This window comes from Marmota flaviventris, chromosome 4, assembly GCF_047511675.1.
Source record: "Marmota flaviventris isolate mMarFla1 chromosome 4, mMarFla1.hap1, whole genome shotgun sequence".
Classification (NCBI taxonomy): domain Eukaryota; kingdom Metazoa; phylum Chordata; class Mammalia; order Rodentia; family Sciuridae; genus Marmota; species Marmota flaviventris.
This window is the reverse complement of record NC_092501.1, coordinates 87585350-87608900: the sequence shown is the minus strand read 5'-3', so window position 1 is coordinate 87608900 and position 23551 is coordinate 87585350. Positions and strand designations below refer to the sequence as shown.

General features: G+C 35.7%; 2 protein-coding genes across 4 annotated transcripts in view; both read right to left on the bottom strand.

The window, feature by feature from the left end:
* Eef1akmt1 (EEF1A lysine methyltransferase 1) overlaps window positions 1–8843 on the bottom strand; it is a 42870-nt gene extending 34027 nt beyond the window's left edge. The window contains exon 1 of one of the 3 annotated variants that reach the window (XM_027941557.2): window positions 8755–8843. The gene's annotated coding sequence lies outside the window, so the exon portion shown is untranslated. Of the gene's footprint in view, window positions 1–1213; window positions 1313–8754 lie in introns of those variants that run through there. The other 2 variants (XM_027941558.2, XM_027941560.2) reach the window with 2 other exon arrangements.
* Window positions 8844–14975: 6132 nt separating this feature from the next.
* Xpo4 (exportin 4) overlaps window positions 14976–23551 on the bottom strand; it is a 118374-nt gene continuing 109798 nt past the window's right edge. The window contains exons 19-23 of the mRNA XM_027941573.2: window positions 21886–22004; window positions 20781–20911; window positions 20086–20203; window positions 19728–19820; window positions 14976–17872 (exon numbers count right to left, since the gene is read on the bottom strand). Coding sequence (XP_027797374.1) covers window positions 17675–17872; window positions 19728–19820; window positions 20086–20203; window positions 20781–20911; window positions 21886–22004 — 659 coding nt within the window. The 3' untranslated portion in view covers window positions 14976–17674. The remainder of the gene's footprint in view (window positions 17873–19727; window positions 19821–20085; window positions 20204–20780; window positions 20912–21885; window positions 22005–23551) is intronic.

Sequence of the window (23551 nt, the reverse complement as noted above, 5' to 3'; positions counted from 1 at the left end):
TTGTTACATATTTATACATGCACACCATATAACAATACGATTTGGATAAGTCTCTCCTTATATGTATGTATTCTATTGCTTCTGTTCCTCTAGACAACCCTGACTAACACAGACCCCACAATAATGAACAGGGTCTGTAAGAGAGGAATAAGGGGAATATCATTCCTTTCAGGCTGCTCTGACAAACTACTATAAACTGGGTAGCTTATGAACAACAAAAATTTATTTCTCGAAATCTGTAGGCTGGAGGTCCAAGGTCAGAGGGGCCAGCATGATTGGTTCTGGTGAGGGCCGTCAGCAGATTACAGTCAACTTCTCATTGTATCCTCATGAAGGAGAAAGACAAAGAGTATGGATTCCCATTCGTGAAGGCTCCACCTCCAAACATGATCACATAGAGGGTTAGGATTCTATTATATGAACTTGGGAGGATTTAAACCTTCCGACTATAACAGGGAACTGGGATGGGAACTAGAAAACTCCCCTCATTCAGGTACACCGAGCCCTCTGCCCTGTGAACTCTTCCTGGACCCTCCTGCGTTTAGATAGCCAACTTATTAAAGTGGCTCCAGGGAGGCAATTGTGACTGAGATTCCCACAATTAACCTTGTGAGCCTGTTGTGTCAATTTGTTCTTACTGTAGTGCATACATTGTTGTCTGAGTGGAGCACAACTTCTCACTCTTGCGCTGCGGAGGGCCAGCATTTTAAGCTACAAATAGTTATTCATAATAGGTTGGCAAACATTTTCAGATTAAGCTAAGTATCAAACTCTGGAATTATGACAGTGAAGCCATCAGCATCTGGATAATCACTGCGCTTGCCTTGTCTTCTGGCTGGGAAGGCCCCAGAGCAAGAACTGTCCTTAGGGGCTGGTGGCCTGAGTTGTTCCCCATGGTAGGCATCTCCTTATCCATTTTCCACCATAGACAATATCCAATCCTCTTCCTCTTGGGCACCTCTAGGGTCGGGAAGCTCATCACCATCCAAGGCAGAATGCGTCTTCTCTGGGCAGTTCTTCTTGTCAGAAGATGTTTTAGGTTACTTAACCCAACCTGCTAGTCTCAGTGTGCTGGCTTTTAATTATGCCAGCAGCATGTAATCATGCAGTCACTCAGTAAACCTTCCAGTTGTCTAGTGGGTGCCAGACCCTTTGCTCAAAGCCAAGAATCCAGAGGAGAAGGAAGCATGACCCCTGTTTGTGAGAAGCTCACCTCCAATTTTAGAAACCAGGAAGTCCAAAATCAGGGTACTAGAATGGTGGGGTTCTGGAAAAGGCTTTCTTCCTGGCTTGTGATAGAGTCTTCTTGCTGTGTCCTCACATGGCAGAGAGGGAGGGGGAAAGAAAGAGGGAGGGGGAAGGAGACAGAGAAAGAGAGCACCAATCTGTTCTTTATTTCAGTAATTTTGTCAGTTTAAGAATTTTATGTAATTGAAATCACACATTATGTAACCTGAGACTGGCTTTTTTTTTTTTTTTCATTCAGCACAGTTTAAAATGCATCCAACTTATTTTGTTTATCTACAGTCCATTCCTTTTTATGGCTGAGTGATAATCCATAGTATGGCCACACTTCATTAACCGTTCACCTACTAAAACACACTAAGGTTGTTGACAATTTTGGAGCTTGCTGTCAACAGTTGTGTACAGCAGATTTTTGTGTGGACATAAATTTTCATTCCCTGCTCCTGTCAGTAGCCCTGAAGACTGCTGAGGACACTGGTCCCTTGTCTTCCTGGTAGCTATACTGATTAAAGTTCCTTTCCTACCTTCACTGCTCAACTCTTTGATTAGTATCTTGGAATAAGTGGTAGAATCTAGTTTGTTGGGCCCCCTGGAGCATGCAATTCATTTAAAGCATGCAATTCATTTAAAGCATGCAATTCATTACTTTTAATGTATTCTGAGTTGAACAACCATTCTACAAATTTTAGAACATTTTTACCATTCCTCAAAGAAACCCTCATATCCCTCAGCAGTGGATTCCTGTTTCCCCACCTGTATCAGCCCTAGGCAACCAAATGAATTGTACTTTAAATTTCTGTTTCAGTGTTAAATGTATAACATTTAACATATATAAAAATATTACTGATTTTTATGTTTTATAACCATAATGAATTCACTTATTTTATTAATTCTATGAGTTTCTTCTTAGATTCCTTGGAATTTTAAACTTAGAAAACCATATCTGTTTACTGTATGTCTCTATACATTTGGTTATTCTGCACATAACAATATTCTATATACAAATAAAATGACACAATACGTAGTCTTTTGTGAATGATTCCATGTTTATTCTTTTTAAAAAATGTAAAATTTTTTCTTGAGCGTTTATGTCATTTTACCCACCTCCAGCAATGTATGAGAGATCAATTCTTCCCAGCCCCTGAACAAGTACTGGGCCTTGCACATGCTAATCACACTGAGAGATCCAGTTTCTTTATATCTTCACCAGGTTTTGGTATTTATTTGAGCAGTTTTAATAGGTCTGTAGTACTTACTACCTTATGGTAGCTTTAATTTGCATTTCCTGAATACTTAACAACTTTGAACATTTCGTATGTACATTTTTCATCCATTTTACTCTTGGTGAAATATCTGTTCACATCTTTTGTCATAAACTAACTGGATTGTTTGAGCCCTTATTTTGTTGAATTTTAAGATATCTTTTTGCAGTTTTTTTTAAAATATATTTTTAGTTGTACTTGGACACAATATTTTTGTTTATTTTTATGTGGTGCTGAGGATCGAACCCAGTGCCTCACACATGCAAGGCGGGCACTCTACCACTGAGCTATAGCCCTAGCCCCAGTTTATGCAGTTTTATATACATTCTAGCTCTGAGTCCTTTGTCAAAAGGGTAGCTTTCAAATATTCCCTCTCCCCTCCTCAATCTGCAGCTTATCTTTTTAAATTGTCAAATTGTCTTCTACAGATACAAAGTTTAACTTTTGGTGAAGTACAATATATCAATGTTTTCTTTTATGGATCTTGTTTTTGGTGCCATCTGAAAAAGACTTACCAAGTACTAGGTTCTCCCGTGACCCAAAATTTTTATATAAAATTTCTTCTAGAAGATTTTGAATTTTATATTTTACATTTAAATCTATGATTCATTTAATTTTTCATATAAGTGTATGCTTTAGGTTGGATTCTTTTCTCCCTTCTTTTGTAATGTCCAGTTGCTTTAGTATCATTTGTTGAAAAAATTATTTCTGAAATTACACTTTGACTTTTGTACAAAATCAGTAGGGTATATTTCTGGGTTCTTTATTCTGTTCTACTCATAAATGTGTCTACTTCTCTTAAAAAAGTTTTAATTATTATAGCCAAATGATAAGTCTTAAATTCAAATAGCATGATTAAGGAATTTTAATTTTCTTACTCAAAATATTTTAGTTATTTTTCTTATTCAAAACTGCTTCATTTACTTCCTTTGTCTTTCCATATGAAGTTTAGCATGCGCTTACCTATAGATAGACAGAGACACACATACAATCTTGCTAGAAATTTGGAAGGAAATATGCTAAACATATGTACTGACTTAGGGATAACTGACATCTTTTCTCTGTGGTACATATCTGTATTTATTTAGTTCTTCCTTGATTTATTTCATCAACTAATAATTTTGAGTACACAGGCCCCATGTGTTTTGTTAGATTTACAATTATTTCATTTTGGAGGAGCAACTGCAAATGAATTGCACTTTAATTAAATTTCTGTTTCAGTGTTAAGTATTATTTATAAAATTACTTACTGATGTTACTGCTGTTTATGTTTTGTAACCATAACAAATTCACTTATATTAGTTCTGTGAGTTTCTTCAGATTCCTTGGAATTTTAAACTTAGAAAACCATGTTTGTCAACAGAACAGTTTTATTTCTTCCTTTCCTATCATGATGCCATTTATTCCCTTTTCTTGCCTTATTGCACTGGCTAGGACCCCCTATGTTTTAAGAGTGTTAAGAGCAGATATCCCAGATTAGTCTAAATTTTTTTTGTGTGTGGTACTAGGGATGAAACCCAGGACCTCGTGCATGCTAGGCAAATATTCCACCACTGAACTGCATTCCTAACCCTAATCTTGTTGAAGATTTTAAGTGGAAAAACATTCAATCTTTCACCAATAACTATGGTATTGGCTGCTTTCGTAGATGCTCTTTATGTCAAATTGAGGAAGTCCCCTTATTAAGTAGTTTGCTAAGAGTCTATTATGAATTCAGTTGAATTTTCAAATTTCTTTTCCATATTAATTTATAATCATGTGATTTTTCTTTACCTTATGATATGTTAAATTCATTGATTTTCTTTCTTTCTTTCTTAAAAATTTTTTTAGTTGTAGATGGACACAATATCTTTATTTATTTATTTTTATGTGGTGCTGAGGATCGAACCCAGTGCCTCACCCTTGCGAGGCAAGTGCTCTACCACTGAGCCACAGCCCCAACCCCATTTTTCTTTTTTTAAATTCATTGATTTTCTAACAGTGAACCAGTTTTATATTCTTGAAATAAGTCTCACAAGACTATGGCATATAATTCTTTTTATATATGGCTAGATTCTCTTTAGTAATATTTTGTTGAGGAGTTCTGTACTTATGTAAATGAGAGATTTTGGTCTATAGTTTTCTCGTTTTTTGTTTTGGTATCATGGTAATAATACTGGTCTCATCTAATGACATGGAAATCACTCCTATTTTCTGGAAGAGGCTGTGTAGAATTGGTGCTATTTTTCAAATATTTGGTAAAATTTTGCAACAGAATCATCTGCTTTGTTTCCAATTGTGTCCCCATTCCCCAAATTCATACACTGAAGTTCAATGAAATTGTATCTAGAGATATATTCTATGAGGAGTTGATATGTTAAATGAGGTCATACAGGTGGGGCCCTAATTTATTAGAGCCCTGTTATACTATGGATCTGGAATGTCCCCCAAAAGCTCACGTGTTAAAGGATTTGTTTCCAACCAGTAGCAGAATCTAAGAGGTGGCGCTTACGGGAGGAAGTTAGGTCATTGGGGACATGTCATCGAAGGAAATACTGGAAACCAACCCTTCTCTCTTCCTTTCTCTTTCATTTCCCAACTGTCATGAGGTGAGAAGCTTGCTCTACCACATATTCCCCACCATGATGTTCTGCCTCACCAGACCCAAAAGCAACAGGGATAAGCAACCATGGACCAAAACCTCCCAAACCATGAAATCAATTAAAAATCATCTTAAGTTAATTATCTTACATATTTTGTTACAGTAATGGAACACTGTCTAACATGTACCCTTATGAGAAGAGACACCAGAACTGACTTCCTCTCTGATAAGGACACAGTGAAAAGGCAATCATCTACAATTAGGAAGAAAGCTCTCACCAGGATACCCTAATGACACCTTGATCTTAGGACACTGCAGTCAACAGAACTACAAGAAATAAAAAAATTGCTGTTTTTAAAGTCATGCTACTTTATTTTGTTACAGCAGCTATAATAGAAAAATATACTATCTAAGGCCTGAAAAATTCTATTTTTTTGAGAGGTTCTTAATTTCATATTCAATTCCTTTAAAACTTATAGAACTATTCACATTACCTATTTCATATTGGTGAGTTTTGGTAGTTTGTAGTTTTTGAAGAATTGGTCAATTTCATCCAAGTTGTTATATTTATGTGTACAGAGATGTTTGTAATGTTCACTTATTGTTTTTCAATGTCTTTAGGATCTTAGCACTCTCCAATTTTATTCCTAATGTCAGGAATTTCTGTCTTCTATTTTTCTTTTTCAGTCTTACTGTTGCTTTGTCAATTTTATTGATCTTTTCAAATTTTTTAACATTGATTTTTCTCTATTTTTTAATTTTCAATTTCACTGATTTTTGATCTTTATCTCCTCCTTTTTCTTTGTGTTTATTTTGCTCTTTATTTTACATTTTTGAAGTGGGAACTTAAAATACTGATTTGAGAACATTTTTTCTAATATGTTCAGTGCTTCAAATTTTTCTTAATGACATTCCACTAACTGTATACTTTTATCCCCCATTTTCACTCAGTCCAATGTATTATTTATTTATTAGTTGTAGTTGAACACAATACCTTTATTTTATTTTTATGTGATGCTGAGGACTGAACCCAGGGCCTTGCACATGCTTGGTGAGCACTATACCACTGAGCCACAACCCCAGCTCCAGTCCAATGTATTATTTATTTATTTATTTATTTTTAGAAATATTTTTTTAGTTGTAGATGGGCACAGTACCTTTATTTTATTTGTTTATTTTTATGTGGTGCTGGGGATCGAACCCAGTGCCTCACGCATGCTAGGCAAGCACTTCACCACTGAGCCACAACCCCAGCCTCAGTCCAGTGTATTTTAAATTTCTCATTGACCCATAAGTTGTTAGAAGTAGGTTTAGTTTGCAAGTGTTTGCAGATATTTTTCTAACGTATATTGTTTCAATTTTTTAAAAAGTGTTGAAGTCTTTGTTATGACCCAAGATACCATCTATCTTGGTGACTGAAAAGATGTTATATTTTTATGTCACTGGGTAGAGGGTTCTATAAACATGAATAGGTCCTTTAGGTTGATGCTGCTATTAAGTTCTATATCCTTGCTGATTTCTTGAATAATAGTTCTATCAATTGCTGAGAGAGGGAACTGAAGTCCCCACCTATAATTATGGATTGATCTATTTCATCTTTCAGTTCTACCAATTTTTTCTTCATCTTTCATGTCATGAAAACCACTTTTGAGGGGCATTGGGGATTGAACTCATTCAACTACTGAGCCACATCCCCAGCCCTATTTTGTATTTTATTTAGAGACAGGGTCTCACTGAGTTGCTTAGTGCCTCGCCATTGCTGAGGCTGGCTTTGAACTTGCAATCCTCTTGCCTCAGCCTCCTGAGTCGCTGGGATTACAGGCATGCACCATGGCTCCCGGCTCATTTAAACCACTTTTGTTTGGTGACTAGTAGACATTTGGAATTGCTATGTTCTTTGTGTGTGTGTGGGTATGTGTGTGTGGTGTTTGGGATTAGAACCCAGGGCCCTTGTGCATGTAAGGCAAGCACTCTACCAACTGAGTTATATCCCTAGCCCTGGAATTGCTATGTTTTTGATGAATTAGTCCTTTTATCATTATGTAACATCTCTCATTATTGCTGATGAGTTCTTTTCTCTTAGGTCTAGAATAAAGTAATCATGACTTTAAAAAAGTGTATGGTATATATTTTTCATTCCTTTTACTTTCATTGTTTTTGAAGTAAGTTTCTTATAGACAGCATATAGCTAGGATTTTAAAACAATTTATTCTAAACTTTGTCTTTTTATGGTATATTTATTTTTTAGTGCATGACTGTTATACATGATAGTGGGATTCGTTTTAACATATTCATAAATGCACATGACAAAGTTTTTTCCATTTCAATCCCCAGTACTATTCCCTTCCCTCCCTTCTTCCATTCCCCTGATTTCCCTCCTCTACTCTATAGGTCTTCCTTCTGTTTACTTTACATATATATATATATATATATATATATATATGTATGTATATATATATGTATATATATATGTATGTATATATATATACATACACACACACATATATATTTTTTAGTTGTAGAATATATATATATATATATATATATATATATATTTATTTATTTTAGTTGTAGATGGACCTTTGTTTCATTTATGTGTGGTGCTGAGAATCAAACCCAGTGCTTTACACATGCTAGGCAAGTGCTCTCCCACGGAGACACTTCTAATTCTGACATTCTATCTGTTCTAAGTCAGCTTCAGTTGACTGATTTTCTAATCATTTTGTGTTGTATTCTCTTGCTTTGGGCTGTATTCTTTTGCAGGCCTGGTGATTTTTTAAATTGAATGTCAGACATTATGAACTTGTTGTATGGATGATATTTTTGTTTTCTTATAAATTCTATTGGCCTGCGGGATGCAGCTCAGTGGTAGAGCATTTGCCCGGCATGTTCAAGACCCTGGGTTGGAACACCAGCACCACAAAAATAAATAAATAAATAGATAGATAAATTTTAAAATAATATAGATTCAAAATTTAAAAAAAGTTCCATTTATCCTTTTTAACTTAAAAAAAAAAAAAAAGGCTTAAGTAAAACTGACATAAGCAAAATGCAGACCATAAAGTTACAATGGTCTGGTATAGATAGCCCATGTAGCCACTTCCCCTACAGCCTTCATATATTACACGTGGCTCACTCCGGGGAAGTCTTCCCTGTTCTGTTCATTTCACGGTAGGGTCCTACTATGGTCAAGTTTCAGCCCCTAGCAGGGCACTTGTCTCTGAAGTCCTCAACCACCAGATGATGAAAAGGACGATCGCCCTGAAGTAGTTAGGCTGTGCGTTTCTCAAATTGCATGCATCGAACGTCTGGGATCAAACAAGAAAAGGAGCGCGGCCCAGTTCTGCCTGTGCTCAGAAGGGGGACTCCACGGCTGGTCATAACCCGGGAGTTTACAATTACCCTCAGCCTACAGTTTAGTTAACCGTGCGGTCCAAAGCTGGGTTGTAGACGCGCGCTGTCCAGGACGCAGCCCCTGCAGGCACCAGGACCTACCGACCTAACAACCAGGTCCCCATTCTTGGATAGGCTCTAGCTCACCCACTAGGCCTCTCCACCACTACTGCACCAGATAAAAGGTGCTGAACAAACGATAAAAACCAAACCGAGCCCAAAACCCTCCCGAGGCGCTAGGCCACCCCACGTGCACGCCCTCGGTCCACTCACCAGCCACGCGTGCGCAGCCGCCCAGAAGAGCTCGGAGCGCGGCGGGAGCGGGGCGGTGCGGAGCCGCCCGCGCAAGCGCAGACCCCGGCCGAGGCGGGCCTCTTCCGGGAAAATTTCTCCGGCTTGTACTGTCAGCGAGGGCCAGCTCCTGAAGGGAGCCCTTCCGTGAGCTGGTGTCTCAACAGTTGCCTCCAAGAACGGTGGCTCCCCCCCAAAAATCTTTTAAAGTTTTTAGTTAGACTCGAGTTAGGCCCACTAATTTGGCACCGAGAGATTCAGGTTTTCAGAATCCAAGCCTCGTCTATCTAGTGTTATAATCGAAACGTATTGAGATTAGTGGCAGGGTTAGGAAAATTTCATCCTCTTCCAGTGCCTTCAGCATGGAATGCACCGATCGATCAACGTATATTAAAGCAAACATATAGTCCCATAAATATAATTTTTGTAAACTACACCTAGCAACTACAGTACCTGGCACGTATAAACTATTAGAAGGTCCCCTTTCACCTTGGCAGATCACTAAGTGACATTTGTTTTACATCCACGAGGCAATCTATAACGTTCCTATCTCTCACCTCCATTTTGTTTACCAATTTTATGATTTTTCTAAGTTGTCGTACTGTTTTAAATATATCTAGTTTTAAACGCTTTCTGGTATAAATAAATTGTTCAGCTCCTAAATGATGCCATTCAATTGTACTTCACGAGTAGGTTTATAACTGGATGGCCATAGTTTCTATTTAAAGTGCTGTTTCCAGTCTGTAGTAACCCATATTTTGACTTTGATCTGAACTGATAAGTCTTTTAAACTAAATATTTCAAAATCGGGTGTAACTTGCAGGAAAGTAAACATATTAAATGAAATCACTTAACAAATCAAGAAAGAATAGCCAACTTTTATGGCAGAATTATTTTTCATAGAGGTAATGTTCCATACATAGAAGACTGCCTTGGTTTATAATTTCACAGAAAAGCTTATATTAAAGCAAATTATTCTTGTTCTGAAACAATGTTTTCAAAGCTTCCATTGTTTTAATAGCATGTAAGACACAAGTTATCTTATGTATTTTACCATATGTTACCATATGTTATTTTTGCAATTAAAGTTACCATAGACTTTAGAGAGCTTAACTATTTCTACCTCCATCAGTAGCTGAAGATTGTTCAGAAAGCATGCCAGTAGTACAGGAAGATTAGTACTTTCCTGGTGAAACGTATGCACTGTAATTTAAGTAGTTTTCACTCATAAGAATTTAATTATCAAAGGCAAACTAATTTACAATCAGTTTGATTATCAGTAAAAGGAAAATCACTTGTTCAGTTAAATTAGACTTGAAAGATGCTTTCAAATCCATTTAAATTCAGGGATTATTCCTTTATATTTAATGATTTTTGTCCATCTTCTGGAAATGGTACAAAAAAGGAATGGAGATCACTCGAAAAAACTCTTATTTTAAGACAGTTCCCCCCACTTTTTTTAAGGAGGCAGGGAAAGCACACTTTGTTCTTTCTTGTTGTAGATGGACACAATACCTTTATTTCAAATTTTATGTGGTGCTGAGGATAAAACCCAGTGCCCAGTGAGCTACAAACCCAGCCCCAGTTTTCTCTTCTTTGAGCTGGATGTCTCTACATTGCTGAGGCTGGTATGGAACTCCTGAACTCGCGCAATCATCCCTTTTCCCTGCTTCACTCAGCTTCTTCAATAGCTAGGACAGGCTCCGCCTACCTCCACACCTGCCCCCGACCCTTTTATGTAAGACCTAATTACATATATTACAAAAACACAAAATCCTGGTTTTTTTTTTTCCATTTTTGAGTTACTCAAAATTAATTACTCAAATTATCATACATAGGAGAATTATTCAAATTATCCTTTGCATAATGCAAAAGATTTTCCCTAGAATTCTAGTCCCATAAAATACTTAAATTTTTTTTTTAGTTGTTGATGGACCTTTATTTTATTTATTTATTTATATATGGTGCTGAGAATTGAACCCTGTGCCTCACACATGCGAGTCAAGTGCTCTACCACTGAGCCACAACCCCAGCCCCCATAAAATACTTTGAATGTAATGATTAAAATCTTCGAAGTCTTACAATATTGATGTATTAAAGCCTTTAACGCTAAAGAAACGTTTTCTCAAACTTACATCAGACTAAGCTATAAAGAACTAGTGATGCATGAAATGCACTTTGGGAATCTCTTGTTAGGATTTTTTTTTTTTGGGGGGGGGTACAGGAATAATGAGCATATTCAGCAGAAATTGAAATAATTATGCCATGGTTTCAATGAGTCTCCTCCAAAATTCAGATATTAAGAGCTGCTACATTTAAGAGGTGATTAGGGCAAGATTCCTTCTTCATATAAGAGTGTAGGTGCCCCTTCAAAGGGGCCTGATGGAGGTAGTTCTTTATTGCTATTCCACTTTCAGCCACATAAAGACATAGCAAAAAAGCCCTCACCAGATGCCCACACATTCATCTTAGACTTCCCAGCAACCAGGACTATAAGAAAACAAGTTTCTGTTCTTTATAAATCACCCAGTATCAACTATCCTGTTAAAACAGCAAAAATGTACTAAGGCAGTGAAGTTACTAGATCAATTTTTTCATAAAAGACAGTAATATTTACTCCATTACCATGGCACTATGGTGGTTGTGGCGTAGGGCTATAGGATCATGCTGTACTGAAGATTTAACTATTTAAAAATTATTAGTGACTATCAGGTATTAGACTTGTGTTGGGGTACATGTATCTGATGAAGTAAAATGTGTTTTTAGAAATATTTAGATACAATGGAACTCTTATTGAATATTTATTATATTTTATCCATCGCTGTTTTAAAAAATTTTTCATTGGAAAGATGTATGATATAGATGAAGGAGCTGTGAAAGTTAATGTAACCTCTAAGTAACTTAGGAATTGAATCTAGGCCTGTCCACCCTGTATTTTGCCAATTCAAATAGCCTTACTAGTCAGTTCTCAGGGCAGTGCAGTTATGATCACGCATACCAATGAGAAGCTCCACTACTAATATATCTTGAACATTAAAAAAAAAATTTTTTAAAGCCTATCTTGGCAACATAGAAATGAACAATACCAAACAATAAGTACAACACTGCTAACACTAAGAAACACCAATGACTTACCTCAGACCTCAGTTCACTCTTGTGCTAGATGTTAAAAATAACTGATACACAATGATGAGCTCAGTAACCTGTAGATTTATGTGTTTGAGATCTTAAAAATAATCCATAGCTTTGAAATGAGAAATAACTAGCCTGTGACTATGGTTCCACCCTTAGTAATGAAGGGAAACAAAAATTCAAAACACATTCTATTTACTCTTCTTAAACTACTTTTATCTATCCTTAGATTAGAATCAAGCCTCAATATAAAAACACTATAAATCAAATATTCAAAGAAAACTTACATTAGAAATTAATAATTTTCAAAATGCATTAAAAAAAAAACATTAACTTTTCAAAGAGTATGTTCATAAGATTTAAAACTGGGCAAAGGGTGAGGGCTGGGGTTGTGGCTCAACGGTAGAACACTCACCTAGCTCATGGGAGGCCCTGAGTTCAAAACTCAGCACCACATAAAAATAAATAAAATGAAGGTATTGTGTCCAACTACAACTAAAAAATAAATATTTTTTAAAAACTGGGCAAAGAGTGAAAGAAGATGTATGTAGCACACAGGAGGAATGACTCATACTACTAAAAACATTTACTACAAATCATACCCCAAATCTAATGATTTAACTAATAACTCTGAAATTGCTTCTAAGACTGTGGGCTAAAATAAATATTATAGAATATAAACAAAATTTTAATTTTTCTTTCTGATTGCTGGGTATCCTATGAGGGTTGAGGGTTCTCTCAGAAGGTAATGCAAATTTGATTTTGTTCTATAGGTATATTTTAAAAATTATTTTAGGAATGTACAATGTTCTGCGTGATTCATCCTATGATGTCCAACTAGCATCACTTCAATATTTTTCATAAAATAGTCTAGTTAAGTACCCACGAACAAATCACACATGGTCATAACAAAAATGTAATAAAAATATTTAGTGAAATGACATTTTAACTCCCATTTATGGATTTTAAAAATACAAATAAAATTTATCAATTTGATATTCAGCTTGTAACAGGCTCAATACATAGCCTTGATTTATTTTCTAAAATCATACTGCAGCATTTTTGAAAAACTGAATGCAACTTTATACCTTCATTGTTATAAGAGAGGTAAATATTTGAATAGTACACTCATCCCTGGGTCTCTTAAAAAAATTGAAAAGTCAGCATAAGTTTAAAATTTTAATATTTATAAATTTAAAAAATTTTACACGTGCTGAATGGTAGCAGTGCTAACATTTTGTGACCATTAACCACAAACTCACTGCATAGAGCTTCTTTCTTTGTACACAGAATCAAATCACAATACCAATATTTGCAATTTGTCATAATTTTGCGGTAAAAGACATCACACCAGAAGCCTGGGCTCAGAGCACACTTGAGGTCAGATCCCCAGGAGGTACATAGTGCAGATGTGGTATTTAACTTCAGGCTAGGGAAATTTGCTGTTAGTATATATCTGACAGCTCCTAATAGCTAAGAGACCTAAAAATACAGTCTGAAAAAGAGAAAATTAGACCTCTCCTCTGCTGAGGACCAGGAACAGGTGAAGGAAGAGCAAACCACAGTGGGTGAGGAGGGTGGATAGATGGTTCATGGAGTGAGTCTCACAGGTGATAGATTATGTGTAAGCCACACCTCTCAGTTCATGGTAGGGAATAACCACCACAGCTAGCTTAGAATATTCTATCTTACAAAGACTTCCACACAGAGAGTTACAGGATAGAAACAGAATTCTTCATTCATCTTCTTTAAAAATAAAACAGAATGGATGCCCACTATTAAGCTTCTATCTTTACCTGAACCAAATTATTCTTTGGCTACATATGTCATGGGTTCTCATTATTTGCCCAATGGCATTTCTTACATCTAAATTAAAAAGCTTAAAGTTCAACTTGAACCATGGCACTTCAAATCAATTTGGGCTCAGCAAGATGCCTACCTTGGACATATTTTAATGTCAGATAATCAATTTTTAAAGAATTCTTAAATGCAGTGTTTTCAGAACATAGTTACCAACTCAGAGAAATACCCACTTACATTTAAAAATAATTTAAAAGATTATTATATTCTCAAATCATTTGTTTTATGGAAAAATTTACAGGAAATTATGTTAAAACTTCATATCTGAATTAGTTCCTTATTTTCTGGTTTGAAAAACAAAAACAAACAAAACCCCTAAGAAATACTGAGGTTCCTTCTGACTTAAAAGGTTAATATTTTATTCAGGAACCAATAATGACAATTACCTGTCAGAGACAGCTAACTTAGCAAGGTCCAACAACCACCACCTCTAACAACAGAGATGGCAAATAGAATACAAGTAATAAAAATCGTATTTTAAGGGTTATACCAACACTGTCTACCAAGAGATTCAAACTTGGAATCCTTGAAACTGACAGCTAGTTTCCCTTCAATACTTGAGGGGGTTCATAGAAATTTTAACAGAAACAGAAACATGGTAATGTTAGGACTTTAGAGACTTGACATTTTTGGTAAGGGAGAAAGTTCAATCAAGACAGGGCAGTATTAGTAATGCTGACTGGTGGGGGGATTATATAGAAGCTTGTTTTTGAAATGAAAATTGTGAAGGAAAAAAATAGTAGTAATCATCTCTTCTGAACAGGGCAATGTAATTTAAGTAGATACACAGTTTACCATAAAAATAAGTCTGAATTCTTAAAATTAGTTTGAAAAAACCTGCAAAGTTTTGTTTACATAAAATGTTACACTTTATACCAGATGAAAACTCAATGCAGTGATGTTAACATGCCACTGTCTTCCAACAAAGTAAAAGACTGCCAGGCAGAAAAGACCCAAGTAACTGTGCTGGAAAGAATACTGTCAAATACTGTCAAGCAGTTTGGCTATCAGCAGCCACCCATCCAGCACAAGGATCATAAAATCACACCACTCTTTTTAACAGAACTACAAGAACAGAGTTACAGGTGCTGTTACATTAATACAAAGTGTGAGCATACAAAGTCCTTAGTAATTGTGCCTTAGGACTCCTTAGTGATTGTGCCTTGGGAAACAAATAAGGAACAAAAATGAATCACAAATCAAACAAAGGGTACAAGGAAAACTTAAGTTTAGAGGATACTATGTGAACAACAGAAATTTAATAAAACAATCTAAAAATTGAACACTTAACAGTGCCCCTTTAACATATATAAAGAACACAAATAATGTTTTTGTTAAAAAAAAAAAAAAACTTTAACAAATTAACAGGCAGTTGTAATTGGAAAAACCAATTTACTAAATTCAGCCAGTGTTCAATACCCACTGGGCCAAGAGCATTAAGCAAAGTAAAACAAAATCTGAAGAGCTAATAAACATAGCTTAAGACAAAACTGAGAAAATGAAAAAGATCCAGACTAAACAAATATCCAATTAGGCAAACGTTTACACAAACACCCTGAAGAGTCTAGCTGGTACAATTCAGTGGTATCCTTACTACCTAAAATGTGGTGTCAACCCCCATCCCCTTTGCCACTAATTGACATTCTGATGAGCTCTTAAACATTATTTGGTCCAATCTGAAGTAAATGTTGTTTTAATTAAAAATAGTCTACAAAAATTGGAGTATTAGAATCTGGGAAAATTTAGCAAATATTTCTGTCTGGATAGGAGTTATTTAAATACAGATGCCTTTTTACTTACTAAGGCATTCCTTTCCTACCCATCTTTACTTTTAATACAAACCTGATTATAGTTTTGTCCTGGCCAGTCAGTTATGGGTCTCAGTGCCCTTGTGTGTCTCAGGGACCATATTTATCACACATATACACTACTCACAAGTGCTGAGGAAGCTTGAGGGAGTGAAGAAACACAAAACAAAAACAATGCAAAGCAAAGTGATCACTACTGCACATCACTTCAAGGGGAAAAAAAAAAAAAACAACCTAAAAACAAACACATCATTCAAAGTATTTTTTGAAATATAAAAAATGTGTCTTTCATCAAGAGTAATACTAGTTTTCTTCCTCACAATCTTGCAAGATGTTTTGTTCCACTTATATTGTTAGTGGTGATCAAATTAAGAGAAATGATCCTCAAAAAGTTATGGCTATGGACCTCATATTCACTCATATCTAACATCACATGCACAGGTGGGATGAATTTAGATGCTTCCAGTATTGTCTGCTCTGTCTTTAGCACAGTTACACAAAGTTTTGCAGAGCATCACATGTGAAGATGTATATGCTATGTGCAATTCAAATATAATAGCTGTACTTGCAGGGTGGGTTAGCAGACAATTATTAAGGATATGTGGAAGGAGAAAGTCTACCCCTCTGTAGCAGAGATTCAAATGCACCTATTCCAGAATCCTCTATTTGTCATTGTGTTGTGAGATTCTGGTTTGTAAAGCGTGAAGTTTCATATGCCTACAGTTTATAAATTAGCTTTCATTTCCATAATTTAAGCTGGTACACATTATTAAAGGAAGCATGACAGCAGTATAAAAATCCTGATTAGAAAGATCCAACTAGAGGATCTAGAGTAGACTTTTTAATTTCTGAAATTAAATTTGCGTGACTTCTGTGACACAAGAATTAACACCCACTTCATAATTATTGCCCCTAATGCCCCAACGTGCAATAGTCAGTAATTCTATTGTGTGAATCAGTAATTCACATCCTTTAAAAATAGTTATTGCTTAAGCAAGCTATTCAGAGTAGATATGGGCTGTGTGGCTGGATAGAAACACACTTGGAAAGTTAAATACATGGGGATAAGCCTTTTGTTTTACTCATAAACCCACATAAATTCACAATCAAATGGGGCAACAGGTTCATAGCAGCTAATACCCTAAACCAACTCTGGAGCATCAAGACTTGATTTCTTACTTAAATCTGCCTCCCCCCCGCCCTTAAAATTAAGGCAATGAAATGGCTACAGTTCCTAGAAGTTCTTTTTATGGAACAAAAATATACACATATTTTCCTCAAGTTCAGGCATCAGAGTATGATTAGAGACCTGTATTAATTACACAAAACCTGTAACATGGGTTGATGAGAGAGAAAGAAGAGAGTGAGAGACAAAGAAGAGAATAAAGAGTGTGAGAGAATGAGAAAGAACATCAACTAAAAAGAATCCAACAAACATTTGGTGATTTTTTTTTTTCCTGCTCAATCACAAACCTAATTATCAAAGGGAAGAAACATTGAAAAAACACAAAACCTCTTTAAAGAGTTTTCAATGTCTCTTGCATTGATTCAAAACTTTTGGGGTGATGGAGAGGAGGAGCTTACTAAATTGCAGACCCCAAGGTCCAACCACCAGATTCTGACTAAAGGTTTATGGTTGGGCCCAAGACTCTTCCTTTTCACCAGATCCTCAGAAGGTGCAGGTGGTCTATGGACAACATTTTGAGAAACATTGCCTAGAACACATCCACCTAATATTTAATAACAAAAACTCTAAACTTTGGCTAGCCACCTATGCTTTGATAAAAGGGGAAAAGGCACTGGATATGTATTTCTTGGTGCCCATATCTGTTTGCACATATATGGAATTGCATTTTGAAAATTTTAAGTCACCATTTAAAATCTAGAAGACATGTATGTGACAGCTTGTGGCTAACACCTAACAGCAGAAGCTGATTCAAAGTTGACCTCTCCTGTTTCACTGCATTCCATATTGAAGTTTCAGGCTCTCCAAAATCCAAAATGGCCAAAAGAACTGAGGAACAGGACAAGACTCATGTCAACTTTCAGCAATTCAGTGCACTTTGCAGAAAGGATCTATATTAAGCATAGAGTTTTGTTGTTTATTTTACACAAAGGAGACCACCAACATTTGCCATAAATTCTTCTAAACTCTTTAGGAAGGACATCTTCTGCTTCCGATCCAGCGTAGGAGGAGTGCTGCTTGCAGTGAGCTTGTTGAAGGCATCTGCTAATCTCTGGTAAATAACTGGGTCTTGTTGACTTGACAGTAATGTCTCAACCAGTTCAGAATATTCAGCCTGTGGAAAAGACAAGATGCCCATAAGAATGTATCTTCCTAAGAGTATCACAAACATGACTGTGTCAGTTACTGGATGGGTTCTAAGAGGTAAAAGCTGACAACTCAATGCAATCTAGTTCCAGATCCATGTAATTACCAACTTTGTATTATTGCCTCTTCTGTGTTTTCAAAGCACATTATTCATATTTACTTTTATTTTATACAAAACCTAAACTGTAATATGGCTATGAATAGTTCCCCAAAGTTGTACAGAGACAACTTGTCAATCCAGTTCTGAGGATAGTAGACACATACAGTGCTACATCAGGTGTCTGGGAGCACAAGCATGATGGAGAAGTGTTTCAGAGCTTTCTCAAAGGTGAAGGCAGAGCACTTTGAAAGCTACACATCAGCACTGTACCTAACAGCTCTTCAAGAAAAGGCAGGAAAAGGACTTTCATGAGTACAGGAATATGGAGTGGTGTTTTCTATTTTTAATATCCTGTCTTATACAGGGGATGGGAATGGGTATGGGTTTAAGGGAAATGCTCCCGGGACAGACATAAACTCTAAGAAAGCTGGTCTGCTAATATTTTTCATTAGCTTCTTGGGATATCATAACAGACCAAAACAGTGAAACCAAATGTTAACTGCATGTGAAAGAGGAATAGAGTGCAGCATCCCAGCCCTCCCCCTAAAACACAGAGACAGGATGGCTGTCCTAAGAGCCTTCTCCAAGAGATAGGCCTGCTCAGAGGGGATCAAGTATAACTGTCAAATCATTTCCCTACTTGTAAGAATGATTTGACATTATATATATATGGAGCCAGGCCAGCAGGGGATTCTACTAGCTATTCCTAACTCCCTGTTCTCTTTTCAAAACAGTATAAACATGTTAAAAACAAAAATCAAAAAGGACACTAAAGCAACCAGAGAGAAATGGCTTATACATGTGGGGACAGAAGGCCTATCTTTCTAGTAAGCATCAAGGAAGTCAAATTTCAAAGAAAGGCCACACAACTGAGTGCATATTATCAGCAGCAAGTAGCCACTAGAGCAGAGTGCAAGAAATAAGGTCCTAGAGCAACTTCATCTTTGGGTGTAGGTGGCACAGGAAGTCTAAAGGAAGAGGGTTTTAAGTATATGAACCTCCCCTAAATTCTACCTTTTCTACAAAGCATAATAAAATGCAAAGTTTCTCTAGCCAATCATTTGGCCATGCTGGGAGGTGTACTTGTATATGAGAGGGGAGTAAATTGATGAAGTACACAATCCAACAGGGTTCTTATATACTGAGGGTTATATATATATATATATATATATATAACCCTCAGTATATTCTACTATATCAGAATAAGGAACAGAGACAGGTAAGCAAGCCTAACTTCTTTTGTTACATTAATCTCAGATCAGTGATGCTTCAGACCTTAAGCATTCAACAAAATAATCTGCTCTTTTCTACAACATAAAACAAGAATAATATGCCGTTCTTTATACTTTATGAAGGCAAACTTCTCCTGGTCCCTAATTTTATTCATCTTGTCTCTTATAAAATTTTAGTTCCTCAAAGTATTCATTATTCATTCATGTTTATGTTCCTGGCTCCCTGTATAGTTGTTTAAGGACAAGCTTTGGAGTGTTAACTGTTATAAAGGATGACTCACAACAGTGGAGAAAAATGCTTCTGAGCTGACAAACAGTTTGCCAGATAAACACAAAACAAAAAGCTTAAAAGTTATTAAGGAAGATAAGAAATACTGCCTCACTGAAATATAACTGCAAGTCTGAGTCACTGATCCTGTAAGTATTGAGGTGTTGATAACCCACCATCTTTCTAACAAGAAGAATCCCCTGAAGAGAGGCATGTCCAGTACCTGATGTAAACACACCAAAGTGTAGAAAGCTTCACCAGCTGCAGTGGTCATCTCTGTGTTGTGCTTTTGCAAAACCAGCATGTCAAAAACCAGCTGAAATTACATAATAGGACTTCTAAATGTTTTTTAAAAAAACATTGTAAATACTTGTCGTGATAGCTGAATTATCAAATTCCCCATTATATTTACCATTTCAATTTTTAAGAATACAAAATGAAAATGGATGAAAACAATATGTCCCTGAAGAACTGATCTCAAAAAAAACCCACCATGAAAAGAAAGTATTTCCTCTTCTCTGAAAAATTATGTACACTGACTATACTTATCAAAGTGGATGACTTTTCATGAAACATCTTACCTTAAGAAAGTGCCGAGTTGCTAGAAAAAGTGGTGAATCTGTTTCTTGTGCTTTTGCACACTGTTCAGCTAATGGTGTCAGGGCCTCCAGGCAGAGCTGGCAAACCTCTGAACTCATTCTGATCATGAAGGTCAAAGAACAAACTAGATTGAAATAACTCAGTTACAAAAGATTAAAAAAAAAAAAAAAAAAAAAAAAGCCAGTATCAAATACATGACTATTTCTAGAAATGAATACAGATGTTTGTGCAGATCAGTATGCAATATATCTTAATTGAGTTATAAAGGAAAGACAATTTCCAGTATTTTTAGATGACCCATAAGAGTTTAATCTGGAGGTGGTGATGTTTAGTTCATTTCTGCTTAAGACACATACAAGTGTTAAGAAGTCATATTATTCTGTATCATCAGGGGGCTAAGACTAAAAATCCAGCAATGACACATGACATTGCTAATGGGTTCTTAATGAAGGAGTAACAATGGGATGAAGGGCCAATTGCGTTAGGATTCTATGTAAAGAGAGGATTAGGCAAATTAACAAAAGAAACACAAAATTAGAGCAGTTATAGAGATGACAGCTTTTTTTGAGATAAAACTAAACCACAAAATAAAAATAGAAAACAAATTTAAAGAACTTTTCTTTAAGTAACTACCATCTTTCCCCCAAGTGAGAATAATGTTCATTTTAAAGGATACGATGTCATTCCTAGTTCTAGGGAGTACATCAGACTTTTAAAAAGATCCTCAGGAAGCTGTGGTATTTTTTCAGGAAAAATCTCACAAATAAATGTGATTAATTTGTAGTATTGATTACAAAGTGTTGGAAACTGAAAAAAGAAATTAGATATGTAGATGCTCAATAGTATCTAATTTTTATTTTCATTAATGTAGTAAAGTAACTGACAAACTTTTACTGCACAATGACTTCTTTAAAACGTACAGAAAACAGGAAAACCTAAATAAATGTAAAAATACGTTATAATAAAGGCAATATTTTACTAATTACTAAGCAAAAAAGTAATACATAGTAGAAATAATTATATTCTAGATTGTTAATAAAAGCTATAGTCAATTCCAGATAGTCTATGTTTACTTTGAACAACATCCTTATTCTTCTGGTTCCTTGCCTTCCAAACACACTTCAATCTCTATTCTCTTCCTTCCTACTATTACTCTCTCATCCCTCTAATCTCATGCGCATACATACCCCCTCTCCTTCCTTATCCTTGTCCTTGCCCTTATCCCCCCATGATAACTCAGGATAAAAGAGACTGACCCTTTCTTATGGTACTTAGGTAAGAAAAGGTCAGTCTTATCTACACAACACTAGTACTGACTGGTGAAATCCAGGTCCAATGGAATCAAGAAGTGTAAAAATTTTATATTACATTAGTCTTGGTTTCTTACCATCCCATTTTTACATAGAATAGCTTGGAAAATGCCCTCCTTTTCTCAATCCTTCAGCCTGAGAATAATGTTCAAAAATACAAAGACAAATACTGAGGGAATCAAAACTGCAAACAGAAATGTTTTTTTCTAGGACATTTTTTTTCTGTAGCACTCCCTGACAAAATGTGTCACTAATGGACCAGGGCATACACACTCTAGAGCCTGTGTTACTAAGAAGTAAGCATAAGTCACTCTAACAGAAATGCAATCATTTTATTTTCATGTACACTTAATTAAGTCACAGGTATATTAATGTCTAAAGTATTTTTTTTTTTATTGGTTGTTCAAAACATTACAAAGCTCTTGACATCAATGTGTAGTATTAAAGTTCACATTTTGTTGCTTTAATTACCTTCAAAAGATCCTGTGACATCAAGGGCAGAATTAGGTTGACCCCATATAAAACAACATCAGCTGCTGATACAGATCTGTTTGCTGCTTGACCCGGCTCATGTCCTCTAAACACTTCATCTATTAAAATAGAAAAAATGCTGTCTTACAGATATAAGATCATTAAATCTCCGAAGTTCATATTCTCTTTATGAAAATAAAAATAAATTCAGGCCCTTTAGTCTAAATACATTCATGAGTTATAATAATAGAATGTTTGCCTAATATGTGTGAGGCCCTGGGTTCAATCCCCGGTATCAGGAAATTTTTTTTTTTCTTTTAATGACCAGGAAAAGGTTAACACTCATCAAAAAAGTAAAGCCAGGTACAAAGGCACACACCTGTAATTCCAGCTACTCAGGAGGCTGAGGTGAGAGGAGTGCTAGTTCAAGACCAGCCTAGGCAACTTATTGAGAACTTTTCTCAAAATAAAAAGGTCTAGGGCAGAGCACCCTTGGATTAAATCCCCAGTACAGAAGGTGGGGAGGAAGGCAGAAGTTAAAATTATATTTACAGCATGACTGCCAATGAAATTCTACAAAAAAAAAAAAAAAAAAAAAAAAAGAAGAAGAAATTCCCCAAAATGCAACATACAGTTAGTTTATTCTGGATACTATTAAAAAATATGGATGATTTTCCTTTCTCTTTACTTTAAAGGTAAAATGATAAGATTCTTTTTCAAGTAAAAACAACTTTTTTCAGTCTAATTCTGAACTTTCTCTAAGAATCTCAATTCTGCTTGAAAAATCCCATTTTCCAAAGCACATTTTTGGAAAAGTTCAGCAAATGTTTTCTGAACATCAGATTGGTCTATTCCATCCAAGGAGATTTGGCTTGCCCATCAGTTCCACGTCTCTCTGAGCTGCAAAGGCTGACCTGAATGAGCTGAATAGGACTCTCAAGTGCTCTGGTAAGGAGACAGGAATGCAACTCAAGCATCCAATTAATGAATAATGTCAGACACCCACTTCCAGTTTTCCTTTAAATATCTCACTTCAGCATGTTTGGTTCCCTTTTTTTCTGATACTGGGGATTGAACTCTGGGACACTTAACCACTGAGCTGCATTCCCAGCCCTTTTTATTTTTCATTTTGAACAAGGTCCTAAGTTGCTTGGGGCCTTGCAAGTTGCTGGGATTATAGGCATGTATCACCATGCCCGGCTTACATGTTAATTTTTTAAATATTTAAAATTTTATATTTTGTTTTAGCTATCTATAATCTTCATTTTAAAAATAATAAAATATTATCTTCCTTTGTATCATCTATTTTACCAGGTAATGCTGTTTCTTTAAAATTTTCTGTTTTAACAGTCTTATTTTGGTTTCTTTTAAATTTCAACCCATACATCCTTATTTAATTCTTTTCACCCCATTTTTATATTTTACCCTTATTTTGTTCTTTCTACCCTGGGCACTCTGGTGTCAATTTCTTTATTTTTTATTTTGACTTTAATCTTTTTCTAAATTTTTTTTTTTTTTTTTAGTGGTAGATGGATACAATATCTTTATTTATTTATTTTTATCTGGTGCTAAGGATCGAACCCAGTGCCTCACACATGTGAGGCAAACACTATACCACTGAACTACAGCCTAGCCCTTAATTTTAATCTTTTAACTGCTTTTATTT